This window comes from Macaca fascicularis, chromosome 3 (assembly GCF_037993035.2).
Source record: "Macaca fascicularis isolate 582-1 chromosome 3, T2T-MFA8v1.1".
In the NCBI taxonomy this organism is placed as follows: domain Eukaryota; kingdom Metazoa; phylum Chordata; class Mammalia; order Primates; family Cercopithecidae; genus Macaca; species Macaca fascicularis.
This window is the reverse complement of record NC_088377.1, coordinates 182,416,810-182,440,326: the sequence shown is the minus strand read 5'-3', so window position 1 is coordinate 182,440,326 and position 23,517 is coordinate 182,416,810. Positions and strand designations below refer to the sequence as shown.

The window sequence follows — 23,517 nt, the reverse complement described above, 5'->3', positions numbered from 1 at the left end:
TTGATAATTCTAAGTGACCAAAGAATATTTAATTATAGTGAACATAATTTTCTGGTGGGTAAAAATAATAATAGGGTGCTGATAATAATAATAATCAGAAAATGCAAGGTAAAACAAAAAAGTACCACTTTCCACCCACTGGAATCGGCAAAATGCCTGAGTTCTGATAAGATCAAATGTTCATAGGATTAGAGGAATTGCTTCCCGGGACATTTCTGATGCAACCAACCACCTTAAGGGCGTTCTGGAAGTATCTGTTAAAATAGAAAAATGCTTGTTCTAACCCCAAGAAATATTAGCTTTCGTTCCGAGTCACGTATACAGAAAGAGGTGTATTATAGGAAACCATATAATAGTGAAAAATTGGTCTGGATGCAGTGGCTTATGCATCTAATCCCAGCACTTTGGAAGACTAGGGTAATAGGATCACTTGAGACCAGGAGTTTGAGACCAGCCTGGACGACACTATGAGACCCTGACTCTACATAAAACTTAAAACATTATTTTAAGGAAATTTTTTTAAAAAAGAAAAAGTTATTGAAAAATTGGAAACATGTTCATCAGGAGAAGACTTGATAAATAACATATTGGCACTTATGTGCAGTAGAATCATATATAGTAGTAAAAAATGGATTATATAGGTATCAACATAAAGCTTTAAAATATTAATGTTAAGTGAGAAAAGCAAGCTGCTGCATGAGACCATTTAAAAATTTTTAAGCGGAACATTTTTTATATTTGGGCTTTAAAAAGTGGTATATATGTATGTATGTAAAAGTACTGAAATAAGGATTAGAAAGCAAAGATCAAGTAACATAGTGTTTATCTCCAGGAATCAAGTATAAACTTTGAAAAAAGACTGGAGGTGGCCAAGCGCAGTGGCTCACGCCTGTAATTCCAGCACCTTGGGAAGCTGAGGCGAGTGGATCACTTGAGGTCAGGAGTTCGAGACCAGCCTGGCCAACATGGTGAAACACCATCTCTACTAAAAATACAAAAAATTAGCTGGGCATGGTGGCAGGTGCCTGTAGTCCCAGTTACTCTGGAGGCTGAGGCAGCAGTATTGCTTGAACCCGGGAGGCGGAGGTTGCAGTGAGCCAAGGTGGCACCACTGCACTCCAGCCTGGGTGACAGAGGAAGATTCTGTCTCAAAAAAAAAAAAGACTGGAAGTGTTTTAGTCCATTTTCTGTTGCTATAACAATACCTGAGGCTGGGTAATTTATTCTTTTCTGCAAAAAGAAACTTATTTCTCATAGTCCTAGAGGCTGGGAAGTCCAAGGGCATTGGTGCTAACATCTGCTGGGCTTCTGGTGAGGGCTTTCCTACTGCATGGTAACATAGTGGAGAAGCAGAAGGGGAAGTGGGCACACGCAAAAGGGGCAGAACACAAGGGAGGACCTCTCTCTATAACAACCCTCTCTCACATTAACTGTAGAAGTCATTCCTGGCCAGATGTGGTGGCTCATGCCTGTAATACTAGCATATTGGCAGGCTGAGGAGGGAGGATTGCTTGAGCCCAGGAGTTTGAGACCAGCCTGGGCAACATGGTAAGACATCTTTACAGAAAAAAGTTTTTTAATTAGCCAGGCATGGTAGCACACTCCTGTAGCCCCAGATACTCTGGAGGCTGAGGCAGGAGGATCACTTGAGCCTAGAATTTTGAGGCTACAGTGAGCCGTGGTTGAGTCCACTGCACTCCAACCTGGGTGACAGAGTGAGACCCTGACTCAAAGAAGAAAAGAAGTCAGTGACTCCTGCTTTCAGGAGAGCATCCCTCATGACCCAGACCCAAATGCCTCTTGAAGGTCCCACCAACTCTCAACACCATTACACTGGGGCCAAGCCTCCACATGAGTTTGTGGGGACAAACCATATTCAAACTGTAGCAGGAGATAAATGTATAAAAGTTGTAACGGGTCTGATTATGGTAAGAATATGAGTGACATTATCCTTTGCTACTGCAGTTTTTTAATATTTCAAAATAAAACATGTTACGAAGAAATATGTAATCATTATAGGAAATTCAGAAAATACTAACATAAATGAAAAGCACCAGTAATCCACCATCAAGAGATAACTGCCATTAATATTTTGATGTGTATTGTGTATCCTTTCAGATTGATGTGTTTTAATACTATACACAATGGTTTCTTGTTGTTTTAAATCATACTGGGTTTGCTTTTTTTGCTCTTAAATATCTCTACTGGTCAATAAATATTCTGATACCAGCTTTGCTACATACTGTTAACTCACTGTCTCCCCCTTTCCTTTATACCAACTGTGTTCTGTGGGGTTTTTTTAAAATATACTCTAATGTATTTAGCAATGATATGCACTTACTATGTGTCAGACATTCTGTGTACTTTATATACATTACCTCATTTACTCCTCAACAACCCTGTGAAGTAGCAGCTTTTATTATATCCTTGTTTTACAGATGAAGAAACCTGGTTGTGGAAGGGGCAAGTAACTTGCCCCAGGTACTTCGGCTCCAGAGTGTATTCCTTTAACCATTAAAGCATGTTGCTTCCCCAACTTATTCAGTCCCTTTGAAAACCTCAAGTAGACCCTTAATGTTATAGAGCAGTTATACTTTCAGTTTCCTAGTTCATTCACTGTCGTCTTTTAGACACTGGCATACCTCCTCAAAACCTCATATCCTTAAGCCTCTAAAGCCTCTTCTTCAAGAAGTCAGCGATGACATTGCTTGCCATCTCTTTCAGAAAGTTGGAAGTAACCGTTATGACATCTACCCACCTGCCTGCATTCATACCGGGTTCTTCTGCCTTATCGCTAGTAAAAGGCAGTCCCTCCATTTGTACACTAGATTCCAACCCCTTACCCCTAACCCACAGACATCTTTTGAGTAAATCTCCTATCTTGTTCATCATCAGTTTTTCCTTTCCTACTGAATTATCTCCTATTTTAAAACATATTTTGGCTGGGCGCGGTGGTTCACGCCTGTAATCCCAATACTTTGAGAAGCTGAGGCGGGTGGATTGCTGGAGCTCAGGAGTTCAGGATCAGCCTGGGCAACATAGTGGAACCCATCTCTACCAAAAAATACAAAAATTAGCCAGACGTGGTGGTCTGTGCCTGTGGTCCCAGCTACTATGGAGGCTGAGACAGGAGGATCTCTAGAACCTAGGAAGACGAGGCTGCAGAGAGTTAAGATCGTGCCACTGCATTCCAGCTTGGGTGACAGAACAAGACTCTGTCTCAAAAATAAATAAATAAAACATCTTTCACCGAGTGCAGTGGTTCACGCCTGTAATCCCAGCACTTTGGGAACCTGAGGTGGGAAGATCACTTGAGCCCAGGAGTTGGAGACCAGCCTGGGTAACAGAGTGAGTCCTTGTCTCAAAAAACTAAAGTAAAATTTAAAAATAGGCCAGGTGTGGTGGCTTACGCTTGTAATCCAAGCACTTTAGGAGACTGAGGCGGGTGGATCACTTGAGCCCAGGAGTTCAAGACCACCCTAGGCAACATGGCAAAACCCTGTCTCTATAAAAAATACAAGAATTATCCAGATGTGGTGGTGTATGTCGGTGGTCCCAGCTACTTGGGAGGCTGAGGTTGCAATGAGCAGAGATTGTACCACTGCACTACAGCCTGGGCGACAGAGTGAAACCCTGTCTCAAAAAAAATAATTTAAAAAATAATAATAAAACATCTTTCTTATGCACATTTGACAGAATGTTGACAGTTATGGAATCTACGTGGAAGATGTATGGGTATTCTTTCAGTTTTTCTGTATGTTTATTATTTTCATTAAAAAAACTTGTGGGGTCCCTCCCTTAATCCTGCTTCCCTCTTCAGTTATTACTTCCTTCCTCTTCTTCCTTCGACAGTAAAACTTCTCAAAAGACTTATTGGTATTCACTCTCTAATTGCTCTCCTTCCTTTTTGTCTTGGACCCCACTTAAGCCAGGCTTTTGCCCCTGCTGCTCCAGGAAACATCTTTTTTTTTTTTTTTTTTCCCCTCAAGACAGTTTCAGTCTGTCGCTCAGGCTGGAGTACAATGGCGTGATCTTGGCTCATTACAACCTCTGCCTCCCGGGTTCAAGTGATTCTCCTGCCTTAGTCTCCCAAGTAGCTGGGATTATATAGGTGCACACCACCACACACAGCTAATTTTTGTATGTTTAGTAGAGACAGGGTTTCACTATGTTGGCCAGGCTGGTCTGGAACTCCTGACCTCAAGTGGTCTGCCCAATCTCGTCATCCCAAAGTGGATCATGGTTGCCTAGCCAGGAAACAGCATCTTAATACGATAGTTACTGATGGCCTCTGTGTTGCTAGATCCAGCAGTAAAATTCTCAGTCCACAGTTTATTTGACCTGTCAGAAACATCTGATACAGTTGATCACTCTTCTTCATGAAACAGGTTCTTAATGCCTTGTTTGTGTTCTTAGTTTCTTGCTGCTCAGAATGTGGTCTGAATAGCATCTGGACCACCTGGAAGCCTTTTAGAAATGCTAAGTTTTAGATACCACCCTAGACCTGAATCAAAGACTGCATTTTAACAAGATCCCCAAATGATTTGTGTCCATATTAAAGTGTGAGAAACACTGCTTTCAAGCATATTCTCCTGATTATCCTTCTACTCACTCTCTACTCCTCAGCTGGTTCCTCCTCTACTTTGGCGTTTCATGGTTTGACAAGTCATTTAAAATACCTATAATCAGGGCCGGGTGCGGTGGCTCACGCCTCTAATCCCAGCAGTTTGGGAGGCCAAGGCAGATGGATCACTTGAGGTCAGGAGTTCAAGACCAGCCTGACCAAAATGGTGAAGCCTCATCTCTACTAAAAATACAAAATTAGCCGGGTGTGGTGGTACATGCCTGTAATCCCAGCTACTTGGGAGGCTGAGGCAGGAAAATCACAGAAGTTGCAGTGAGCCAAGATTGTACCGTTGCACTCTAGCCTGGGCAACAAGGGCAAAACTCCGTCTTAAATAAATAAAAAAATAAATAATCTATAATCAGAACCAGCAATACAAAGTATTTTCAAGGATGAAGAACAACTGGAACTCTCATACATTGCTGGTAAAGATTTTAAATGATACAGCCATTTTAGGGATCAGGTTGGCAGTTTCTTTTAAAGTTAAATTTACCATTTGTGCAATTCTAATCCTACCTAATTACCCAAAAGAAATGAAACCATCAGTCACCAACAAAGACTTGTATATGAATACAGCATCTTCTTCATATTTGCCACAAACTAGGAACAACACAATGTCCAATAAGTAAATAGACAGGTTGTGATGTACCCATACCCTGTAACACTGCATGCAGCCAGTGTGTGAATCTCAGAATTGTTATGCTGAGCAAAAGAAGCCAGATGATTCTGTTTATGTGAAATTTGAGAAAAGGCAAAATTAATCTGTAGTGACAGAAGTCATTATCAATGGTTGCCCAAGCCTAAGGGGATGTTATTAATTGCAAAAATGTATGAAGAAACTTTCTGGGGTGATGGATATTTTTTATGTTGATTGTGACTGGTCATTACACAAGTGTATGTGTCTGTTGAAACTTTTAAAACTGTTCATGTTTGGACTCAGGAAGGGGAACATCACACACCGGGGCCTATCATGGGGAGGGGGGAGGGGGGAGGGATTGCATTGGGAGTTATACCTGATGTAAATGACGAGTTGATGGGTGCAGCACACCAACATGGCACAAGTATACATATGTAACAAACCTGCACGTTATGCACATGTACCCTACAACTTAAAGTATAATAATAATAAATAAATTTTAAAAAAAAAAACTGTTCATGTAAAATGGGTGCATCTTGTATGTAAATTGTACCTCAGTAAATTTCAGTTTTTAAAAGTGAAAAATACCTGATGGCTTACACCTGTAATTCCATCACTTTAGGAGGCCAAGGTGGGAGGATGGCTTGAGCCCAGGAGTTCAAGACCAGCCTGGGCAACATAGTGAGACCCATCTATACAAAACAGTTTTTTAATTATCCAGGCATGATGGTGCCCACCTGTAGTCCCAGCTACACAAGATGCTGAGTTGGGAAGATCTCTTGAGCCCAGGAGGTTAAGGCTGCAGTGAGCTGTGATGATGCCACTGTACTCCTACCTGGGCAGGAGAACAACACCCTGTCTCAAAAAAAAAAAAAGGAAACTAAGAAATCAGGGTAAAAATAGAATTTAGGCCACTATGGAGCACAACTTTAAAATATGTGAACTTTACCTATTGGAGATTTTAATTATTTTTAAATTGATAAATGATTACTGACTACAGAGAAGTAACAGAATGCCGTTCTCATTAATCTTACTTTCCAGGGTTGTAATAAGGGAGCAGAGGGCATCAAAGTATAAGGAAGACTGTAATTTGACACTGTCAGCACTATCACACCTACCAGTCCAGGTGGTCACCCAAGGAGAGACTCATCTTGCTGCCTAAAGTCTGATGAACCTTTGTAAAATGGTGCAGTATTAGGTGAAAGAGGGCTGACATGCAAATGGCTAAGTAGGTCAGTTCTGTGTTTTACCAATAGTTTAAAATACTTGAAAATAGCAGCAGACTTAAGTGAGAGACACTGGTGGCTTTTACAAATAAGCTAAGCTGATAAATTAGCCAAATGGCATAGCAATATTATCAATAGGCCTTTTAATGATAATCTCCTGTGGTTTTCTAAAGGATAAGATCAAGAGATGTAACATGAATGACAGGATTTGACTGGGTTCATACTGGATGAATGACCATACCTGAAGACAGCAAACTAGAATGAGATTCCTATCCTCAGTCCTCTCTTGAATATAATTACATATTTAGAAGTAACTTATGTGAAGAATTATTAGCATGCTGATCTTTAAAAATCTCCCTTTTTTCAGCTCTCACATAAGACTCTTGAAACAAGAAAATAAAAATAACCTGTGTTTTATTAAAGAAAAATGAAGCAGCCAAGAAAAAAACTGATTTTTTTTAGTGAAAGCTAAAGTTTTAGTCTGAAATTATAGACCATGTCTACAAAATTAAAAATCCTAAGGCCGGACATGGTGGCTCAAGCCTGTAATCCCAGCACTTTGGGAGGCTGATGCAGGCAGATCACGAGGTCAAGAGATCAAGCCCATCCTAGCCAACATGGTGAAACTCCATCTCTACTAAAAATACAAAAATTAGCTGGGCATGGTGGCAAGCGCCTGTAGTCCCAGCTAAAGTATAAGATAAGGAAAATATTTTATAGGAGCAATTCAAGGATTTGCTTGAATTGCTGGGATTGTAATTGAATATAATTCTTTTTGTGCCCCCCCTTTTTTTTTAATTCTATTTATTGGCATAAATTTTGACCCATTCGCAGGAAGCATGTAATTGAATATATTTTAATTGGACTCAGTAGCATGACTTTGGCTGCCATAACAATCACAATAATGTCTGATTTAATGTTGTATGCCCACCATGAGGGAGATGAAGACGAGGATCTCACCATAGTTTGTGTTGGTTAGATCCGATCTGAAGTATTGCTTTTAATTTGGGGCACCACATTATGCTCTGTAAGAATGTGGAAAAGCTGAATCTTGGATAAGAGCTTGAAGTAGTGTGAGAAGAAATTTTACCAGATGATTTTGTAGCTCTAAGATTAAGTGGTTCTGTAGCTGGACACTTTTTCTTCAAGGAATGAGACTGTTAAGAGAAACCTATCAAGAGAATGTGTTGTTCCTTTGGTTGATAACATGTTTGTTCTTTCCTAGTACTTTTGTAAGCCTGTAATGCTCTCCTTAACATCTTACCAAGGAAAGAGGGAGGTCCAATCTAATTATCTTAATTAAGGGATTGACTTCTGTGTCATCTATGGCAAAGTAAAGTTGATATATTCTTGTTCCCTTCCTTACCCCACAAACAGTTATGTGAGATTTTTGTTTTCTGTGTGTGTTTTTGTTTGTTTGTTTGGCATTTTCCATTGAACTGGGTGGTGCTTAGGAAATTATGTTTTAGTGTCCGCCTATTTAGAATTATCTGGGGTAGTGATTACTGTGAAACATTATCTTATGTAGGGATTGGGTTGTCTCATCCCATTTCTCTAGCTGGAGAATTAGACTCCCTTTTCCTTCCAGCCTTTCATTCTGCAGACCTGGACTTCTACTCTTTGCTGCTTTTGTTACAGAAGGATTACAGAAAGAGAATTAGTCAATGAGATAAAAATTAAGAAAGCAGTTTGTAAGTTATAAAGGATTACACAGGTATAAAGTGGTGTTATTTCAGGTTGTATTTTTATGCAGCTTGGCCTATAACAGGTTTATTCTATACAACTTCTATGCTGGTTATATCACTAGTTCCCCAATTACATTTGTATCTTGTTAATTATCCAGTACTTTCATGGTCAGAAAATTTCTCTCCTCACTCTCCCCAGTTACTTTTCTATCTACTTTATTCTTGCTATATTCCTTCGCATTAAATTTGTTGAAAGGATTAACACCATCCCATGGAGAACACCTTTATCTTCCCCTCTTTTAACTTCAGCATGCCTCTCTGTTTTCATACGGTTGAAGCCCATTTGTTTTTGTTTTTAAGTCTTGCAGGAAAAAGAACCTCCTTTCAAAGACCAACACCTTTGCTGTATACTAGATCCCAGGTCTCTCTGAGTGCAGGACCGAGCTCTGCCAACCGACACCATCATCGTTTATCCCCCTTTCTTTCTAATGGAGATAAGATCTCACCGTCTTAAAGCTTTCATTGAGGCCCATTTATTTCCACAAGTTTTTAACTTTGTATGTCACTGCAGAATTTTGTAAGCAGTGAGACCTATAACTGACATCACATTTTCTTTCAATGAAAGAGTGACAATGTGATATAGAATACTGAGCCTAAAGTCCTGACAAGATAATTTTCTTTTTTTTTTTTTTTTTTTTTTTTTTTATTTGAGAGGGAGTCTCGCTCTGTCACCCAGGCTGGAGTGCAGTGGCGCGATCTCGGCTCACTGCAAGCTCCACCTCCCGGGTTCACGCCATTCTCCTGCCTCAGCCTCCTGAGTAGCTGGGACTACAGGCACCCGCTACCGCGCCCGGCTAATTTTTTGTATTTTTAGAGATGGGGTTTCACCATGGTCTCGATCTCCTGACCTGGTGATCCACCCGCCTCGGCCTCCCAAAGTGCTGGGATTACAGGCGTGAGCCACCGCGCCCGGCTGATAATTTTCAATTGTAGTAAATGCTATGAAGAACATAAACTGTGATATGAAATAGTAATTGGAGAAGGGATTACTTTAGATAAATAGTAATTTGAAATGAAAATTTTATCTAGAAAATACTCTTAAAATTTTGATGTTGGGAAGAATGAGGAAGTTTAAATGAAGATGAGAAAGCATAAATAATTGTGGTTATTTGCAAATCTTCCATTTTTAACAGTGTTCATTGCATGATTTTGATTATACCATTTGGATTTTAAATTCTCATTTTAAGGTAAAAGTGTCTAATGATCATTGTCAGATTTCAGAAGTGTCATATATCTATTCTTTCCAGTATTCAATTAAGAAAAATAACCTTGACTAGCACATTATATGCATCTTGTTGTAGTTGATTCAATAGACATGTATTGAATACTTGCCACACATACCAGGCACTGTTCTAGGCACTGGGTATACAAAGAAATAAACAAGACACAGCCCTTCTGAGACAGGAGGATCGCTTGAGCCCAGGAGGTGGAGGTTGCAGTGAGCCAAGGTCATGCCACTACACTCCAGCCTGGGTGATACAGCAAGACTTTGTCTCCAAAAGAAAAAACAAAACGACAACAACGCTGCCTTTTACTTCAATGAATGTAGCTAAAGCAGTTTTTAGGGGTAACATAGATGATTTTAAAGTTATCATTGACTCTAAAACAGACCCACTATGGCCATTTTAGAGAAAATTTGCTCCTCACTAGTTTTAAGAAGATTAAGAGTATATGACAACTACCTTTAAAAATAGTTTTAATTACCAAACTGCATGTTCTAGTTCTAGTAGTTTACATTCCAAATAGAAGTGAACATAGGCACATTGAAAAAACACGTGAATGAAGCCATTATTATGATAATTACTGTATAAGGTGAACAGTGAAAGATCACTTTCAGTTGGGTTAGTCATGGGAAAGCTTCACTCAGGAGTTAGAATTTGTATTCAGTTTTAAAGGATGGATATGAATAGGTGGAAAATAGAACGAAAGCTAACTTGGAGGGTTGGGTGTAGGAGGGGAGCATTGAACGCAGTGGTGGAATTAAGTATCAAGGTATATTTAAGGGACATGGATAAATAGGCTTGACTGGAGTGAAAGGTTTGTATTGGTAACTAGTAAAAGATAAAGCAAAGTCTTCTAATAGAAAACAAGATTTCGACTGTACCATTATAGTGATATGTTTCCTTAATCTTAAATTCATTTATAGTCTGTTTTGATATTCTGTGAAGGGTTTATCACAATGTACAATTTTCAATTGTATCATGATTCTAAATAAGTCTTTACACCCCTAAGTATGTTCTATAGATTTTGAGGCCAGAGTCCTTTAGCCCTACTCAGGTTAAAATGATGTTTTGTTTTTCAGTTACTTACACGCCAAGTCAATCATCCACAGAGACCTCAAGAGTAATAGTATCCTTCCTGAAATTTGTCTGCGAAGTTTGAAAACATCCTGACTTTTTCTTCTGCACTTTGTCTTCACATTATGTAAAAACAGTTTTCATGCTAAGTTCGATATACTGTAAAGAGAATTAACAAAGAATTATGCATGCGTGTATAGGAGAGCAGGATACCACAGCCTGCTTTTGGTTTCTTGACAACTGAACATTACAAGAAAATCTGTCAGAAGTCTTTACAATAGTAGGATTTTTTTATTGCTTGCTTACATTTTATCAGCACTATAAAACTAATAGTTTTGTAACTGTTAGTCCCTTTCAGACCTCTGACCTTGCTCAGTGGTAGTTGAGATATAACTGAAGGCTCTAAATTATATAACAACGAGGTGAGAAAAACATAGTATTTCTTCTTCCCTAAGTGCAGACTAAGATACTATCTGCAGCATCTTCATTCCAACGAAGAGCCTGTACAGCTTGCCCAGGAGTGCCAAGAGAATATCTGGTCCTACATTGCTAAACTCTAATGGGAAAGTTTCAGGTTCTCCCATAAACTTAGGAAAGCATCTCACCTCATCCTAGCACATTTCAAGCCCCCAAAATCTTAAAAGCAGGTTGTATAGGCTAAATAGAACTAATCATTGTTTTAGACATACTTACTGACTTTAAGAGGAAAGATGAAGTACTGTGTTTTAAAGAATATTATATTACAGAATTATAGAAATTAGATCTCTTACCTAAAATCTTCATAATGCTTGCTCTGATAGGAAAATGAGATCTACTGTTTTCCTTTACTTACTGCACCTCAGATATATTTCTTCATGAAGACCTCACAGTAAAAATAGGTGATTTTGGTCTAGCTACAGTGAAATCTCGATGGAGTGGGTCCCATCAGTTTGAACAGTTGTCTGGATCCATTTTGTGGATGGTAAGAATTGAGGCTGTTTTTCCACTGATTAAATTTTTGGCCCTGAGATGCTGCTGAGTTACTAGAGAGTCATTGAAGGTTTAACCTATAGTATTTTCATAGTCCCCAGTATTCACAAAAATCAATGTTCTTATTTTTCATGTAAATAGATTTTTTAACTTTTTTCTTTACCCTTAAAAAGAGTATTTTGAAACCAATTTCAGTGTATCTCAAACAAAAATATATGTCTTATAAACAGTGTTTCATATTTTATTCAAAATTATTTAAAGTATTTTGTGTTCAAAATGTTCTGTGTATCCTGTTGAAAAAAAACAGGTATGCAATTTAAGGCAGGTGTGATCTACAGCCATTATTATGGTTTTGCTAAGAAAACTACTCCTTTTAACAGAGAAGCTGTTTCACAATCTTATTTAAGCCTAATTTGGAAAGTTACTTCCTTTAGACTAGAAAGAGTCTCATAATTATGGGGCAGCTGGAAGAGGAAAGACCAAAAAAAAGAGAGGTAGATTAACAGCCTTGTGCTGTCTTGCATAGCTCTTTCTTTCTCTTTCTTTCTTCCTGTTTTTTGCTTTGTGAAAAAGAAGAAAGAGAAGTTCTAAAAGAAGGGAACTAAAACTTCTGTGCAGTTGCAGCAAGCTGTGGAAAGTTCAGTCATATGAATCATTCCCTAAAACAGCATTCTTAAAAGGGTCCCTCACAGCGTTTTAGAGGGCCCACAAGATCTTCCCTTTGTGAGACAAGATTGTCTTTGTATCATTCAACCAAAACAACACATCGCAACAGATTGAGTGCAAAAGCAAATATGAGAATCCAGCTGGCTTCTGTTAAGTCAGACATTGAAGAGAATCACAGGCCAGGCATGGTGGCTCAAGCCCATAGTTCCAGCTATTTGGGAGGCTGGGGCAGGAGGATCATTTGATCCTAGAAGTTGACTGGCCTGCTCAACATAGTGAGACCCAATCTCTAAACCATAAAAGGAGGATAATTGTACTACTATTCTTACTAAACTTTTTTTTTGTTTTCGATAATAGTTATTTTTCATTTAAAATGAATGATCTGTGTTAACATCTGCTTGTCATTATTTTAGTAGTTAAATGAATTAATAGTTTAATTTCTCCATTAAATTTTAATGATAAATATCCACAGATACAATCCACATAAAGAAAAGTGCTTTAGTGTCCTCAATAATTTTTAAGAGCAAAAGAGTCCTGAGACCAAAAAGTTTGAAAACCACAGCTCTAAGCTGAATACAGGCTTTCCCAAAAGTCTTAGTGTAATTCTAAGCTTTAAATAACTTAATCTGCACTGAGACTTTCGGGCACCCTGCTGGAAACAGAAAAGTTGTAAGGGCTTTCAAAGCCGCAAACTGTATGTAGCAGTCTCCAAAAAGGGAAGTCCAAGGTAGGACTCCCAAGTTTGTCCGAATAAACCTAGAGTTAAATTGAGCTATGATTTCTTATGACAGTAAGTAGAATTAGGGCAAGTGGCAAGGTGGAAGAGTATTCTAGTACCCTAACCTCCTCTAAGTCTCTTGATCTGAAATGTTGAGTTGGACTAGTAGATTTCCAGTGCCCCTTCTGTTTCTAAGATTCAGTGATTGGAGTTAGCTAGATTTTTTTCATCATTTAACATGTTTAACTGTTTTAATTTATAATTGTAAGTGATAGAAAAATTAATAACTATAATCTGATGTCAGGCACCTTTATTAAGGCATACACACCTTGTGAAAACGATGGCATTGTATCCTAAAAGGATGAGGGAAAACAGATTTTAAGTGCTGAAATTGCAAAACCTAAAACTATAAACAATAGTCACGTGCTTCTAAAGTATGTTAATTTTTAACTATGTGGGAGAGTTAGGCTCAATCAAGTCTCTAGTTTTGTCCTTTTTCAAAAACCTTAATTAATACAGTTTGTAGATTATTATACATAAAGTTTTATATTTTCTTACAATTAATTTTTTGTTGATACCTGTATTCTTCCATGCTGAGTTTTAAGACAAGAGAATAATAGCCAACAGCACCCTTCATTGTTAAACCAATCCTGGGTTGATACTGCCCTCAGAAATATGGAACATTCATATCATAGGAGAGAAGAATTTGGTTATAACTAAGGCTGTGTGGTCCTCTGAATTATATACAATGTTCTTCTCAACTTTGTTTTATTTATATCTTAGGAGAGAGAAACCTTTGTGAGAGTTTTTACAAATTAAATCACTAAATTGAAGATTCGTCAGGCATTTCTTAAAATAGGTGACGTGCAACTTGTCATCAAACTATCTACCACCAACAGTGTGAGATAAAACTAAATTAAAAGAAAAAAGCAGTTCATCTGATTTCTACTTCATCTCTCACAAAAATTGGTTCAGGCTTTGAAAATTATACCTTTGCCATACCAGCCTCTCAGTATTCTGGCTTGCTCATTACATCACAGTTATATGTGGTTTATTTTGTACTGTATTACTAAAAGTAACTATGAACAAAATGTATGACAAAGCGAAGTAGATCAACTTTCTCCTTCACTTCCATCCTCTCGTGCTCTTCAGGACATCCCACAGATCTTCCATCAGTGGGTCTCAACTTTGGTTGGACATTAGAATCATCTGGGGAGCTTTAAAGACTAATTAATGTTTGGGTCCCACCACCAGATTCTGATATGTTCTGTGATTGGACTGGAGTGTAGTCTGGACGTTGAGGGGTTTAAGGCTCCACGGGTCATTCTCATTTGCAGCGGTTGCTGAGTGCCATTATTGCCTCTCCTCGTGAGATGCCTGCCTTACCCAGACCAATAACCAGGAATTTTGTCCCAGGTCTTTCAGCCATTTTTGCAGAGTTAGTACCACTTTTGCTGTCAAATTGACATTGTCATAAACTTTTCATTAATATACTGCCATTTCGATTCCTTCCAAATGAAACAATACAGAAGACAAGGTGAAAGAATAACTCTTTTAAGCTCATATTTAACCAACTGTTTATTGTATTTCATGTAAATAAGAAACCTAATTGTGCAATACAATGACTGAAATGCGTAAAAATGTAGCAAATAGGATTGTTTCATTGCCCAAGAAGCAGCAGCCAAAAGATTCTTTATACCATCTTTTACTAAATCTACCCGCTGTCTTGCTTTTGTTAATAAAGCATCCATGGCATGTTTATACCATATGCTGATTCCATAGTTTGAAAGGGGATTTGAGTTTATCAGTCTTGAAATTCTACCATTATTTTCTAAGGTGTCCTCAGATGAGAAAAGTTGTTTGTACCAATGGGGAAACTTAAATTCTAGGACAGTTACTACAGTAGTTGTGCTGCTCCTAAGCATCTTATAACCACAAGTCTAGTATTTATTTGCTGAATCAGGAATGGGAAGTGGGAACTGATTCTAATAGGGTAAATCATGGGAAGAATTCAAATGGCAGTGATGGTATTTTGTGCAGAAAGAGATTGCCTAAATAATTATTGAATTATAAAATCTTAGTAATGCAATAACAAAATATCTGCTAATACTGTCTCTTTCTGAGTTTATAGAGCAGAGGCTTTTTTCTTCATCTTAGTTTTATTTCTTTGACTATTAAGAGAATTGATTACATATTAGACAGATGTTTTAACGGTAAAAGCATTACCCTAGGAATTATAATAGCTTGTTTTTCAGTCTTTGTTGAAGTGAAGAATTAACTAGAATATTTTTCTTTGTATGTTCTAACAGGCACCAGAAGTCATCAGAATGCAAGATAAAAATCCATACAGCTTTCAGTCAGATGTATATGCATTTGGGATTGTTCTGTATGAATTGATGACTGGACAGTTACCTTATTCAAATATCAATAACAGGGACCAGGTAAATATTTACCACCTCTTGGTGTTTATTTTACCATCTGTATACAAGGCTCCAGGTAGTTGTAGAAAATAAGTGTTAACTTCTGGGTAAGCATGAAGGATAGAACTCTTGATTTTTGTTACCAGTTTTAGAAATCGTTTGTATACTTTTGGCAGTAATAGCAACACGTAAGTCCTTTCCTTAGAATATCAGTCATAAATGTTACAATGGAATAAAATTCCTGATTTTCTGACTAGAAACTACAGATACAACAATGGATATTTCTTGACCATAGCACAGTTAGAAGAATGAGCTCTGCTACTGTAGCATCTGGGCATTATACTGTTCACTGTATCACAGTTGTGCTGTCAGAACAGGCAGTCAGCTATGAGCTTCTTTATATTAAATTCTTTTAGAATTACTAAGGTTTCTTGAAATCTTTAATTTTTAAAACTAGGTAAATGGAAGGAATCACGCTTTGATTTTTCTATAATGAGAATTCTAGTAGGAGGGTAATTTTTTACTTCTTTCCTTCCTCAGCTCTTGTTCCCTGTCCCTTACCTTCCAAAAGGTACTAACATAGCCTCATGGAGCTCTTAGCCTTTTCTATCTCTGCCTCAGTAAGCTCGCTTAGACTTTTAAAATTGGCCAAGAAAAGTGAATTGTCTTTACTAAAATTACCTTGAATAACTACATTTTAAAAGGTTTGTGAATGTGTGTGTAGAGAGATTACAACAGTTACCCTGTTAATATATTAAAAACACTAGTTGACCACATAAACTCTAATTAAAGAATATTTATCCTTTATGCTGTGATTTGCCTCAGAACCACCTGAGAATTTTGTTTAAAAATGGGGATACTGGTGCAGATTCTAATTAAATGGGGAGGAGCCAATCACCTGCATTTTTTTCTGTTTCCCAGGTGATTCCAATACAGACCAAAGTTGAGAATCACCAGTCTAAATAATTTTTTAAAAAGGAGCGCAAACTTTTTAGGTATTTCATCATAACTTCCCAACCTAATGAGATGGTAGTTCTTGTATATAAATATTACTGCTTCATTTAAGTGATTTGGTCTGTTTTGTCAAGAGCTCAACTCTCTCTTTTTGGTGCTAACTCTGAGTAGCTTTCTCACTTCACTGTGATATCGGAGAAATAATCTCTTAAGTTACCATGTACTTTGTGTGTGTACTTATTGAATCACCATATGCCCCTTACACAACAGTGGTCTTGACTGTGTTTGATGGTTTTTAAAAATGGCTACATTTCTACCCAGTTCATCATAAAACTAAATTTTGGTTAGTGTTGGCCTTTCTAACTACTTCATAGCTTTAGAATGTTGAGTCTTAGTTTTGAATGTGAAACAACATGACTTTGGATCTGATGTTTTAAGCCTGCATGAAACTTAGATTCAGGATGGACTGAAATTTCAGCTAAAGAACATAACTGAAACATTGTTCTTACTGTACTTGTGATAGATCTATATCACTGAAATGGTTGATTTGACAGTGGCAGTCGGGGTAGCTAAATGGTCTCTAATTTACAAGCTTTATGTCCTCTGCCTTTTATAGTCTTATTAATTCGATCATACAGCATAACATCCTGCACCATGTTCACTTTTCCTGTACATAATATTTTTCTGGAGGAATTATGGATTTTTAGTTTAGTTTCAGTTGATTTATCATATAGACTACAAATTAATAAAAATTTATGAACCTAAGATCTGGATGAAATTTATTTGTCAGTGAATACGTTTATCTTAATACAGTAATAAAATTGTAATATAGAAACAAGTATTATCTCCAAAATACGGATAAAAGCATCCCAGAGTTCTGCACTCATCCACTTCTTGGCATTTTAGGTGCTTTGTCCTCCATGGGAGTATAATAAATGATGTGGCAAGGGCTTACTCTCCATGAGAGGAATGTGTGACCAACAGAAGGGTAAGGCCTTTACTAGTTAATTCTTTCTAATAGTATAGTTAGAACCTTCTGGAATTTACTAGTCTGAAACCAAGTTAAGTATTTAATGGAGAAGAAGGAGGTAAAAGAATGATATCCTCTTACAACTACCCCCATTCTGCTTCATTACCCTCTAGTCTACTTTCATCAAATAGTACTTTCTATGAAACTCCACATTTTGAAGAGTTAACTCTGGCCATCCTCAATGAAGTTGCCCTAGGTATTGTTCCATTCATCCTTTGATTTTTCTTTTGCTGTCTGTAATACTTGGATCTCCATGGCTCTCAGATTAGACTTCTGTTTAAGAATCCAGGAATATTCTTTACTATGCAATGTGAATACCATTCCCCTAGACTCTCATGCCCATAGTCTGAGGTGGCAGATTTTGCCTGTAAATTCAGAGCACAGCTGGTAAAGCAGTGTGATGTAATGGCAGGTCTTGGACTCAGGTAGGTAGACTGGTCTACCTACCTCTCTGGGTATCTTTTTTTTCCTTTTTTCTTTTTTCTTTCTTTTTTTTTTTTTCCCAAGACGGAGTCTCGCTCTGTTGCCCAGGCTGGAATGCAGTGGCCTGATCTCAGCTCACTGCAACCTCTGCCTCCTGGGTTCAGCGATTCTTCTGTCTCATCCTCCCGAGTAGCTGGGATTGCAGGCGTGCACCACTATGCCCAACTAATTTTTTTGTATTTTTGGTAGAGACGGAGGTTTCACCATGCTGGTCAGGCTGGTCTCGAACTCCCGACCTGATGATCCGCCCGCGTTGGCCTCCCAGAGTGCTGGGATTACAGGTGTGAGCCACTGCACCTGGCCTTTTTTCTTTTTTCAGTTACCCCCAAAATAAGGGAATTCGGCTAAAGAATTTCTTCCAGCTTCAAAAATCAGATTCTTTTCTAAAATAGGTATCTTAGCTCTTTGCAAAGTAGTATGCCTTTTTACCTTTATTCACCCTAGTACTAAAAGTCTGGGAGATCACTTTGTCATCCCCCAACTCTTCTTTATCACTCCAACATTCTTCTCTCTAATCACCCTGTTCTTCCCTCCTTCAGTGCATTTTCTCTTGTCAGTTGGGATTAATAATGTGCTCACTTAAGCTAGGAATATTGACTATACCTTTATGGCTTTCTTTTCTTGGAGCAGAAGTGCTGTGTCTTCTTCGAAGAATAGATAGCATATATCCGTTATTTCAAGTGTATTCCAGTTATTATTGCTGCATAACAAACCACCCAGAATGTAGTAGCTTAAAATATGAATCTGTAGGTTGGGCTGTTCTCAGTGAGAAAGATTCTTACCAGTTTCACACCGTATTGACTAGAGTAGGTATACTGGGTGTTAAAAGGATCTACTCGAAAGTGGCTCATTCACATATCTGGCAAGTTGGTGCTAGCTAGAAGCCAGAAGCTCAGTTATTCTCCACCTGAGCCTTTCCTTGCGGACCTCTTTGCAGGTCTTCGAGGACCTCTTCATTGGTCTTCCTCACAGCATGGTGGCTAGGTTCTAAGCACAAGATCTGAAGAAACAGGAACTAAGTACTAGTCTCTTATCAACAGGCAAATTATTTTAATAGAAAATGTTTTCAATACCAACTATATACAAAGCACTGTGAAATATAGAAAGATTCAAAATGAATAAAAGAAAACACAGGCTCTGCTCTCTCAATGGCATGTGCAGTCCTGTTGAGGCTGTGCTGGGGGTGATACTGAAAATGAGCAGGCATGAGCTCCAGTAATACCATGGAGTGAATGACAGGGTCGAGACACCAGGAGTACTGAGTGTGGATTGAAAGTATGAAGAATCAGTCCCAGAATTTCAAGCCAAAGTATTGGTTTCGTTGTGTGTGTGCCACATGAATCTTCTGTCCATGAATAACATCCAGGAAGAACTTTCCCTTTTTTCTTCTTTCTGTTTCTTCATCAGTCAGCCTCTGCACCCCACCCCAGCAGATACTGAAAGTTGCCTGCTTTGTGCTCTGCACTAACTAAATTCTGTGGGATGTTTAAAAACATGAGAGTTGTCTTTGATTTTTTTTTCTCACATTCCTCCTGAAAGACTCTTGAAAAACTATGTATCTCCTTGTATATTTTTTAAGTTGGCATCTAAAAGTTTTTATCTTAAGTTTAAATAATTGCAAAGAATGTAATTTCCAGTATATTCTATTAACATTTTAAAATAAGACTATCTTAGAGAGAGAGATACATACATATATATATATCCCTCTTTTTGAAATATATGCATCAGAATCTTAAAACCATACTGATTTTATGCCTATTAAAAAATACTGAAGCTCTTCATTAATTTCTGGAAGTTTTACATGTTTCCTTTTTTCTCTTCAAACTATTTGTATTGTTTCTCACAGAAGTTCATCCTAGTAACATTTGTATGTTTTAAAGCCTTTTATTGACTACCTAAGTTACATCTCTGCAATAAAAATATGTATATAAGTTTAAATTTAGAATTTTACAAAATTGTGACTTCAAGCTCTGATTAGTAATTTTTTAAATTCTGAATTACGTCTTTGTTGCAAGTAATATATAGCTGATGAAAGTAGCATATAAGTTTTGATATATGGAAACATAGAAGGTAAAATTATATTGGAAATATGTATCTTAATGATATGGGGCTTTTCTTTTCCCTTCAATTAATGTATGTATCTGTGGATAAATACAGCTTTTTTGCTAGGACACTAGATACTAAGACTTACTATTTATTCTTTCCATATTTCATTTTTAAAGAGGTAAATACTGAGAAATTTTATCTAAATTATAAGAAGATGACAAAGGCAGGAGTTTTGTTGTAACCACATGCAGAGTTTAGTGGTCCCCAAGACCAGCTTCAGGTTTGTTAAAAGGACTCACTGAAAACTCACTGAAAGCTGCTCAAGACTCACTGACAACTGTTAAATTCACAGTTACAGTTTATTACGATGAAAGAATACAGATTAAAATTAACAAGGGAAGAGACCCATAGGACAGAATTCAGGAGCGTTCTTGTTGGAGCTTCCTGTCATCCTCTCCCAATGGAGCTGTGGACAGATCTTCCAGTAGCAATGTATGACAACACACATGGATTGTTGCCAACCAGGGAAGCTCACCTGAGCCTTGGAGTCTAGAGTTTTTATTGGGATTCAGTCACATAGATATGATTAATCACCTGCGGGGCTGACCTTAGTTTCCAGCTCCTGCAGAGGTCAAGCTGATGCCACATGACCCAGAGCCCTCTATAAATCACATTGTTAGCATAGACTATCTGGCATGGCCCATGGCCCCCAAATAAACAGACACTCTTATCAGGCAGGACATTTTAAGGGCTTAGTGATTACCTCCCAGGAGCCAGGAGCAAAGGCTAGCTCTCTCTTTGAGCAGGGTTAATTCTTTACCACATACTATATCACTCAGTCATTTGAGCTCATTCCTATAATGTACCAAAATTTACTTAGTAACTTGTCATTAAAAATGTTTTAAAAGCTCAGCTGACATTTCAATTAATATTTTTGAAAGTAAAGAGTTGAAAACCAACAGACGCCGGGCGCGGTGGCTCACGCCTGTAATCCCAGCACTTTGGGAGGCCGAGGCGGGCGGATCACAAGGTCAGGAGATCGAGACCACAGTGAAACCCCGTCTCTACTAAAAATACAAAAAATTAGCCGGGCGCGGTTGTAGGCGCCTGTAGTCCCAGCTACTCGGGAGGCTGAGGCAGGAGAATGGCGTGAACCCGGGAGGCAGAGCTTGCAGTGAGCCGAGATCGCGCCACTGCACTCCAGCCTGGGCGACAGAGCGAGACTCCGTCTCAAAAAAAAAGAAAACCAACAGACTTGTTTCCCATTCGTTGGAGCCCAGTTCGACACCAGTATTTAGAAATGTCGGCCGGGCGCGGTGGCTCAAGCCTGTAATCCCAGCACTTTGGGAGGCCGAGACGGGCGGATCATGAGGTCAGGAGATCGAGACCATCCTGGCTAACACGGTGAAACCCCGTCTCTACTAAAAAATACAAAAAACTAGCCGGGCGAAGTGGCGGGTGCCTGTATTCCCAGCTACTGGGGAGGCTGAGGCAGGAGAATGGCATGAACCCGAGAGGAGGAGCTTGCAGTGAGCTGAGATGCGTTCACTGCACTCCAGCCTGGGTGACAGAGCAAGACTCCGTCTCAAAAAAAAAAAGAAATATCTCTTTGTTGCCCCAGAGGTTTTTACACCCTGGGACAATGTATACTATAGTTAGGTTACATATGCGTAAAAGGTGTGCCTTTTGTAAAGTGGTAGAAGGGCAGTTATAACAGGGAAAATGAGAAAGGAAGATAAGTGTTATGCTTCCACTTGAGTGGTTCTCTGGCAAATCACTTTTTTCAAAGGGGATGCCAGTAAGTTGATAGTTGTAGAAATTAATTCCCTTAAAACGACCATGTTGGCTGGGCGTGGTGGCTCACACCTGTAACCCCAGCACTTTGGGAGGCTGAGGCAGGTGGATCATATAAGGTCTGGAGTTCAAGACTAGCCTGGCCAACATGGTGAAACCCCATCTCTACTAAAAAAATATAAACATTAGCTGGGCATGGTGATGTGCACCTATAATCCAGCTACTGGGGAGGCTGAGGCAGGAGAATCTCTTGAACCCAGGAGGGGGAGGTTGCAGTGAGCTGCAGTCATACCACTGCACTCCAGCCTGGGCAATAGAGCAAGACTCTGTCTCAAATTTAAAAAAAAAAAAAAAAAAAAACGCACCGTGTATATACCTTTGGCAAAGCCTTCCTGTAACCCCAGGGATACTTGACCCTAATTTAAAGACTACGGACATATGACATGGCTAATCAACTAGCAAAAAGTTATCACTCACCTTAATGAATAGTTAACTTAAACATTGAAAACCTCCTGTATCCACAAGGTTATGTTAAATACTGGTGGTAGTGGTGTTATAGATATTTTTTAAGTTGTTTTTTTTTTTTTTGAGACAGTCTCGCTCTGTTGCCCAGGCTGGAGTGCAGTGGCACAATCTCAGCTCACTGCAACCTCTGCCTCTTGGGTTCAAGCAGTTCCTGGCCTCAGCCTCCCACGTAGCTGGGACTACAGGCACTCGCTGCCACGCCCAGCTAATTTTTATATTTTTAGTAGAGACAGGGTTTCATCATCTTGGCCAGGCTGGTCTTGAACTCCTAGACCTCATGATCTACCCTCCTCGGCCTCCCAAAGTGCTGGGATTACAGGCGTGAGCCACCAAGCCTGGCTTCTTTAAGAATTTTTTAAAAACACATATGTATGAGTCACAATCTCTCTGCCCGAGCACCTATAGTCTCATTGGAGAACTTAGATAAGAAACATACCACAAAAAGATTAATAACCACACAAGGCAGTAAATGATCATCACAGCTAGTGGTGGGAAGGAGGACCATTATTACTTCTAGGTGTATAAAGAAAGGTATGATAAGCATGGTTACCTTTCAGTTAGGCCTTGATTCATCTGGATTTCAGGTAGCTGGCGAAGGGGTGAGGGAGGGCATTACAAGCACAGTAGGAGCAGCGGCAATAAAAAAGTTAAAAGTGGCGTCGTGTTGGGATAGTCTTCTCTACAAATCCTCTGTTACTTACTTAACTATATTATCTCAGGCAAGTTACTTAATTTATTTGAGCTTTGGATTCCTTATCTGTAAAACGGGGTCAACACCACCCTTGTAGAATTCTTTTTTGAGTATTAAATTAGATGATATCTAGAATCCAAGTGTCCCAAAGTTTTTTGGCCTTTCGGGGCTATCTTTTCCATTGATAGCCAGGTAAGAATACCTGAATTGCTGTCCATACTATATGACTATAGGCACTCCAGATCCTTTCTCTCAACTTTGAAGACCCCTATTCAAAGTGCTTTACATTCTCCTGGCTGTTGCTTATCACCTGTTGCTCCAAGGTATTATTCCAGGTTACTCCCACGATTCTAAGACTGCTGTCTTCCATTAAAATGATGATGTTTTGATGGTGTAGCTTCAGTAGGGGGCATTGTGAAAGAAAACTGTACTCCCCTCAATTCAGTATCTCTTTCCAAGGTTCATCCTTTAACCTCTACTATATAGAGACCACATTGCAATCAAAGCTTTACTAATGCCTGGCAGTTAAACAGGGTCATTACAACACCAAACAGGAAATAACACAATGTATCAAGCTTGGCCGTTTCTAAAATTCATCAGCTCTGCCCTGTAGCGGGGATCTCTTACGGGCTTTCAATCCACTTTACCCTCTACTCTCCACCTGTTGCACCTATTTCCTCTAAGACCAAAAG

General features: G+C 38.7%; 1 protein-coding gene across 8 annotated transcripts in view; it reads left to right on the top strand.

Moving 5' to 3' along the window:
* BRAF (B-Raf proto-oncogene, serine/threonine kinase) overlaps positions 1-23,517 on the top strand; it is a 203,090-nt gene that overhangs the window by 158,318 nt on the left and 21,255 nt on the right. For 5 of the 8 annotated variants that reach the window (XM_045387419.2, XM_045387418.2, XM_005550950.4 and 2 more), the window contains 3 exons: positions 10,535-10,581; positions 11,372-11,490; positions 15,192-15,323. In XM_045387419.2, the coding sequence (XP_045243354.1) occupies positions 10,535-10,581; positions 11,372-11,490; positions 15,192-15,323 (298 nt within the window). Of the gene's footprint in view, positions 1-10,534; positions 10,582-11,371; positions 11,491-15,191; positions 15,324-17,162; positions 17,245-23,517 lie in introns of those variants that run through there. The other 3 variants (XR_012432935.1, XM_074036149.1, XR_012432936.1) reach the window with 3 other exon arrangements.